At 35.5% G+C, this 8,000-nt stretch overlaps 1 protein-coding gene across 2 annotated transcripts in view; it reads left to right on the plus strand.

Moving 5' to 3' along the window:
• STK31 (serine/threonine kinase 31) overlaps positions 1 to 8,000 on the plus strand; it is a 144,800-nt gene that overhangs the window by 54,756 nt on the left and 82,044 nt on the right. For both annotated transcript variants that reach the window (XM_003788507.2, XM_003788508.2), the window contains exon 9: positions 6,287 to 6,402. In XM_003788507.2, the coding sequence (XP_003788555.1) occupies positions 6,287 to 6,402 (116 nt within the window). The remainder of the gene's footprint in view (positions 1 to 6,286; positions 6,403 to 8,000) is intronic.

Below are 8,000 nucleotides of genomic sequence, written 5' to 3' on the forward strand. Positions count from 1 at the left end.
GGCGCCCGCCACAATGCCTGGCTATTTGTTGGTTGCAGCCGTCATTGTTGCCTGGCGGGTTGGGCTGGATTCGAACCTGCCACCTTAGGTGTACGTGGCTGGTGCCTTAGCTGGTTGAGCTACAGGCGCCGAGCCTGTTGTAGATGTTCTTAATTAAGGTGAAGAACTTTTCCTCTGTGAGGTTCATTGAGAATTTTTATCACGAATGAATCTTGGATTTTGTCCAGTGCTTTTTTATATTTATTAACATGATGAAGTGATTTTTCTTCTTTAGCCTATTGATGTAATGTCTTACATAGACTGATTTTTTTTTTTTTTTTTTTGAGACAGAGTCTCACTCTGTTGCCTGGACTAGGATGCCAAGACCTCAGTCTAGCTCACAGCAACCTCAAATTCCTGGGCTCAAGTAATCCTCCTGCTTTGGCCTCCTGAGTAGCTAGGACTACATGTGTGCACCACCATGCCTAGCTAATTTTTTTGTTTTTAGTAGAAATGAGTCTCACTTTGCTCAGGGTGGTCTTGAACACTTCCCTGAGTGCTAGGATTACTGGCATGAGCCACTACCACCTGGTCTTATATGAGTTAATTTTTAAATGTTGAGCCAGCTTTGCATGTTTGAGATAAATCCTACTTGGTTGCATACACAGCATACGTTTGACCCATGACCAATATGAAGCTTTGAGGGCACTGATGACCTAGTAATAGCAGTGCCAGTGTACACTGCCCTAGGCCCCCAAAATAGGTATACCCAGACTGCCACTGTCCATACTAGGGCCCGTGGACTGGACTACCTGGGATCTTTTTTGCTGGCAAAACTTAACCACAGCCTTCACTAAAAACCTTATGCTAAGCCACTGAGGAATGCACAGACACCACGATACTTGTTGCTGCCAAAGAAATAATATGGAGATGACACTATTCTGTGTACCCAGAATCAAAGGTAAAGTGCCTTACACAACCAACACCATAGATAACACCTTCAGAAAAAAGTCCTCTTCTATAAAAGCAAATCCAAAAAGTTGGAAGAGACTGTTATACCAGCACCACAGATCAATCTAAGGACACAAGAAACATGAAAAAGGAAGAAAACATGATATCTCCAAAGGAAAAAAATAATTGTCCAGCCACAGATTCCTTTCAAAAAGAAATTTATCAAATTCTAGAAAAAATTCAGACTGTTGACATTAAACTCAGTAAGATATAAGAGAACACAAATTTTCAAAAATACAAAGAAAATCTGAAACACAAGGGTGGTGCCTGTGGCTCATGGAGTAGGGGGCTGGCCCCATATTCTGGAGGTGGTGGGTTCAAAAACTTGGCCCCAGCCAAGAAAAAAAAAATCTGAAACACAAAACAAGATTTGGATGAGAAATTCACTAATAGATATCATAAAAATGAACCAAAGAGATCTTAGAACTAAAGAATTCACTGAGTGAAATGTAAAATGCATTCAAAAGCTTCAAAAATAGGCTAGATCAAGCAGAAGAAAGAATTTGAAATAATAGAAAATATAAAGACAAAAGAATGGCTTTTATTCTTTCTTTTTTTGAGTCAGTTTCACTTTGTCACCCTTGGTAGAGTGCCATGGCATCACAGCAACCTCAAACTCTTGGGCTCAAGCAATTCTCTTACCTTAGCCTCTGATGTAACTGGACTACTGGCACCTGCTACAACGCCCACCTATTTTTAGAGATGAGGTCTCACTCCGGCTTAGGCCAGTGTGCCTGGAACCCATGAGCTCAGGCAATCCACCCACCTAGGGCTCACAGAGGGCTAGGATTACAGGCGTGAGTCACCACACCTGGACTTGGCATTTATTCTTGTTGCTGTTCTTTGCATTTCCTGCATCTGTGGTTTGGTGTCTCATGTTAACTTGGGAAAATTCTCAATTATTAACTGTTTTAATTTTTTTTCCTTTGATGGCAGATATGTTACATCTTTGTAGTTGTCTCAGAATTCTTGGATCTTCTTTTGTTTTCTTTATTCTTTTTGTTCCTCAGTTTTGAGTTTTGTGTCAGTATATGCTAAAGCTCAGAGATTGTTTCTTCACTTATGTTCAGTCTACTGGTAAGCCCATCAAAGACATTCTTTATTTCTGTGATGTGTTCTTGATCGCTAACATTTTGGGGGGAGTTTCCCTCTATGTTTTATATTGTCCATTTTGCAAGCTACTTGCTTTCTCCTTTAGATCCCTTAGCATATTAATCATAATTATTTTAAATTGCCTGTGTGGCAATTCCAATATCCCTTCCATATCTGATTCTGATGCTTTATGTCTTTAAAGTGTATATTTTGCTCATTGGTATGCCTTACAATTTTTTTCTAAATAGCTGTACATGATTTCTTAGGTGAAAGGAACTGTTGCATAGGCCTTCAGTAATGTAGTGTTAAGGTGTGGGGGGTGTGACATGGAGTTTTTTAGTGAGCCTGTACCTTTGGCCTGTGAATTAATGTTTCTGAGTTTTTTCCTCCTCTCTTAGGCTAGAGGGGATGGAATTGGCTATTTACCATCTCCTCTGTGGCAGGCTAGAGGTGGATGGGGTAGGATATTTTCCTTTCTCCTAGTCAATTAGGCTCTGATGAAAACCTCAGCAAGTTTGGCTCTGGTTAAGGAGTTTTCTTTTGAGTGCAGAGCTTGTTAATTTTGAAGTACAGAGTGCTCTGGGGGTATTGCCAAATGGTTTGTCTTTCCTTCCTCCTGGAAGCATGAGGTGATTTTTTTCTCTCATATATTATTTACTGTGAGAAACCTGGCCTGGTTCCTGGAGGTAAAACTCACAAAGTGTGAGATCCTCCATGACTAGATCTCCTTGGGGTTTTCAGCTCTCAATCTGGTCCATACCTGGTTTCCAGCAGTTTGTCAGTTGAGTTTAGGGTTTCCTATCTGAGCACTGGTTTCTGCTCTGGTATGTTGAGATTCTCTGTATCTCTTTCTTCTCTCTAGTCTTAGGGATAGCACTTTGCCCTCTATCCTTAGGAATGTGACCTTTCTTACAGATTTGAGAAGAGCTATTACTTTTCAGTTTGTTCAGCTTCTTAGTAATTGTTAGGATGGAATGGTGATTTCCAAGCTCCTTACATGTGAAACTGGAAACCAAAAGTTTCCCATATCATTGTTTATAATCCTTTATTCTTTTATACTTTATACATTTAGAGATAAACATTTTTGAGTATTTCATTATTTGCATCTCACAAATTTTATTGTATTTTTATTACTTAACAAACATTTTAAAATTCCTTTTTTTAATAACGAGCTGTTTATAAGTGTGTTGCTTAACTTTATTATCAGAAGATTTTAATTTAATATATTTTCTTATCAATGCCTAATATTTATATGTATTTATGGACTATGTATGATACTTTGTTAAATGCATAGAATGTGTAATAATTAAGTCAGAGTATTTAATATATCAATTACCTCAAGCATTTATTGTTTTTATGTGTTGGGAACATTTCAAGACTTCTCTTCTAGCTGTTTTGAAATATAGGTTAATCTTATTAACTATAGTTATCCTACTGTATGTTTGTATCCATTAACAAACCTCTCTTTGTTCTTCCACTCCCCACACACCCTTCCCAGCCACCAGTAACTATATTCTACTCTGCCTCCATGAAGTTAACTTTTTTTGCTCTCCTGTGTGAGAGAGAACATACGCTATTTGGGTTAACTATGCCTGGCTTATTTAATAGAATGACTCCCAGCTCTATCCATTTTGCTGCAAATGACAGGATTCATTCTTTTTTGATGGCCAAACACTATTCCATTGTGTATGTATGCCACATTTTCTTTATCTGTTTATTCACTGATGGATACTTAGGTTGATTACATATATATGCTGTTGTGAATAGTGCTGAAGTAACCATAAAGGTGCATTTATCCCTTTGATACAGCAATTTTCTTTTCTTTGGATAAATATTTAGTCCTCTGGTATATTTTTGTTAATGATGTATAATTTAACTTTTTAGTATCAGAGGATATACTCTATATGGTTTCAGAGCTTTTAAACCTATTGGGATTTTACTGCCTAGCATGTGTTCTATCTTGGGAAATGTTTCATGCATTTATAAAAATTACATGTGTTCTATACTTGTTGGGTATAGTGTTTTATAAATATCAGTTAGGTTGAATTGGTGGATAGAGCCTGACAGATTCTCTCTCTGCTTTTTCCATCAGTTACTGAGAAAAGTGTTAAAATCTGCAAATATTACTATGGCTTTGTCTATTTTTTCCTTTTTTTTCTGTCAGGTTTTACCTCATTTTTTTTTTTAAAAGCTCTGTTGCTACACACACACACACACACTTAGAATTATTATTTTTTCTTGATGAATTAATGCATTTTTCTTTCTGAAATGTCCCTCTTTATAGTTTGGAATACTCCTGAAGTCCATGTTGCCTAGTATTAATATAGCCATATTTGCATGGTATATTTCTATCCTTTAATTTTTATCTGTATATATTTAATAAATGTTTCTTATGAGCAGTGTAGAGTCTAGATTTTTTTCATCTAGTTTGATAATCTCATTTATTTTCATTGTAATATTAAGCTCATTTTCATTTAAAATAATTACTGTTGTGCTTGTGTTTAAATCTACCATCTTTTCTATTTATCTTATTTGTTGTTTTAAACACAATATTTAAAGTAGACCTACAGTTTGATCCTACAATTTCTCTACTAGGTGTATACCTAGATGATCAAAAATCATTTTACAACAAAGACATTTGCACCAGAATGTTTATTGCAGCCCAATTCGTAATAGCCAAGAAATGGAAACAGCCCAAGTGCCCATTGACCCATGAATGGATTAACAAATTGTGGTGTATGTATACCATGGAATACTATGCAGCCATAAAAAGATAGAGACTTCACATCTTTTATGTTTACCTGGATGGAGCTGGAACATATTCTTCTTAGTAAAGTATGTCAAGAATGGGGAAAAAAGTATCCAGTGTACTCAATACTACTATGAAATCAATATATAACCACCTATACACTCATATGAATAGCAAAACATAACTATAGTCCAGAAAGTAGACAGGAAGAGGAGAGAGAGGGGAGAGGAGGGGGGATATGGGTGGAGATAGGGTATTTGGGGGGACCTTACCTAATCACATGATGCAATGGTACATTTCAAAACTAGAAATGAATATAATTCTGATGAATGTGTTACTTAGTTAAATGTAAGTATTTCACATTGTATATCAAAGCAATACCTTGAACCCCATAAATGTGTCAATGTACAAAGTTATGATTTAATAAAAAATAATTAAAAAAATTAAAAAATAAACACAATACTTATTTATCACCTGATTTCCAGTTTTTTATAGATGTGAATTACTCAACTTAAGACATTTGAGAAACAATTTGAGTTAATAATTCTTTTGGATTTAAATGATAATTTTTCTCAGTATGTTATAGTTCTCATTCACATGTAGTTCATTAATAATTTCTATTAAAATTTGCTTTTATGGAGTTCTAGCAACGTATTAAAAACTGTTTTCAAAGATTCAAAAACTTTTAATTTTTATGTTCCTGTTTCTTAGATTTACATTGTTTTTGAACAGTTATTATAACAAGTATAGAGGCTATAGTAAACTTAAGAAGAAATAACTTATTTTTCATCATCATCATGCTCAACGGATGGGAGCAGAAGGCCCTGAGCATACTCAAGCATAGCCTACATTTTGTTAGTAGGACTAGTCCTCCTTCTGTTTTACTAAACATTGGAGAGAATGTGATGAGTGTGTTATGTAAAGATTCAGTAGAAGTTCTTTCTTTAGCTATGTAATAGTTGGTTGGACTGTGATTGAAATTGGCAGGTCTTTATCTGTATTACTGATCCATACATTATTTTGGATACTCATGTAGACATATAGTTGAGGTATCAGGGAGTCTAATCTACCTTTGGTGTGGAAAAATTTTAAAACTTCTTTATAATGTAGATTCACATAAGACTTCATCAGAAAAGAAGTTGTCATTGATAATTATTTGGAGTCTGGTTTTTGTAAGGATTTTTGGTTTTTAAAAATCTAAGTTTTAAGGGGCATAATATGTAAAATTTTATTTTTGTCTTTCTTTTTAATATAAGAGTCTCTAATGTGTGTGAAGGCAGAGAATTGGAACATATTATCTTTTTTAGATCTCAACTAGAGAAATCATTGTCTGTAATCCTGTGGCCTAACATTTTTTAAATGAAGCATGTTAAAAATTATACCTAAAAACATCATTTACACCATAACAGAAATACAGTTTATTTTTTGGATCTCACTACAATGTGTTTGTTTTAGCAAGAGAAAGCAGCTACCATGGATTTGGCTAAACATTTAGAAAGGACCCTGAAGATTCCTGTAGGTACCAGAATGAAAAATCTGGCAGCTAAGGTGGAAATACTGAAAGAAATCAGGTAGGTAAAAGTATGTTTTTCAGAAGGATAATTTAAAATAATTGCTAATTGGTTCTTTAAAAATATTTTATACTCACCATTTTTGCTTTGAAATTTAATCTTTGTATTTTTAGGACTTTAAAGGGAGAAACTGAAGACAGTTATTTACAATATGAATTTTATGGTGTTTTTGTCAGTTTTCTCTTGTCACTACTTGGAGCTATAGTGTCCTAGGGTCATCTCTGAGAGTGAAATTAAAAAATCAACACAACTTTTAAGTGGTGGTTTGACAGGAACCTATTGTGTCTAAGTTGGGGTTATTTTTAGGACTATAGTAGGTCTTTGTTTCATTCAGTGTCATTTTGTATAAAAATCAGTTCCTGGACAGGACCACTATTTGTAGAGTTTGAGTGTCCTATCCACGTTTGTGTGGGGTATTTTTGAGTACTGTAATTTCCTTCCATATCCCAAAGATATGCATATTAGGTGAATTGATGTGCTTAAATTGTACACCTATGAGTGTGTGAGTGGCACTGTGGTGGAATGGTGTTCAGGGTGGGTTCCTGCCTTAGCCCTGAGTGGTTCAGGGTAACAGGCTCTGGCTACCTACTACCCTAAACTGGAATAGTTGTGTTAGAAAATGAATGAGTAGTTCAGTTCTTTCCCCACTTCCAGAAGCTCTGGTGCTTTTTACTTCTTCTGTATTCCTTTCTAACTTCTAATAAAAATCCTATCTTACCACTGGGGGGAAAAAAAAGAAAATGAATGAGTACAAGATGTTGTAAAATTTATGAAGCATATAATTATCATATAAATGCGTGACAATAAGCAGTGCAGTCTGAAGGCAGTCAGCAACCCCCCCCCCCAATTGTTATTATTTTTGAACTACATGGTGGTAGGAGGTGCTTCTTCCAGTTCTTGTTTTTAACACACTTATTCCTTGATTTACTCCACTGCCATTGACTGCTATCATTCACCAATTTACTAAAATTTCGGTAAATATCTTGTTTTTGGCAATCTTTCTTAAATGTGTGTAGAGGATACGTCTGTTTCAATGTTTAATGTTACAAGTGTTTTGGATCTTTATTTAGAAGTTTGGTGATGTTTTTGTGACTGGAAATATGCCATAGGAACTTAACTCTTATATTTACCAATTAGCCCATGGTAAAATCAGTTTTATTATGAATCTTTTGGCTTAAAGATATATTTACAAATCTGATTGTAGACCAATAATTGAAAATCCATTTGATGCATTTTATATTTTTCAGACTTTTTTTTTTGGAGACAGTTTTACTATGTTGCCTAGTAGAGTGTGGTAGCATCACAGCTCACAGCAACCTCCAACACTTGGGCTTAAGCAATTCTCTTGCCTCAGCCTCCCAAGCAGCTGAGACCACAGGGGCCTGCCACAATGCCCAGCTATTTTTTTTATTTTTTTGGTTGTAGTTGTCATTGTTTGGCAGGCCCAGGCTGGGTTCCAACCCTCCAGCTCTAGTGTATGTGGCTGGCACCCTAGCTTCTTGAGCTGTAGGCACTGAGCCAATTTTTCAGACTTTTGAAGTTGTCTAATATAGTTTTTTTTTTTTTTTTTTGACAGAGCCTCAAGCTGTCCCCCTGGG

Source organism: Otolemur garnettii, unplaced genomic scaffold, assembly GCF_000181295.1.
Source record: "Otolemur garnettii isolate 467f Iridium unplaced genomic scaffold, OtoGar3 scaffold00028, whole genome shotgun sequence".
NCBI classification, from domain to species: Eukaryota; Metazoa; Chordata; class Mammalia; order Primates; family Galagidae; genus Otolemur; species Otolemur garnettii.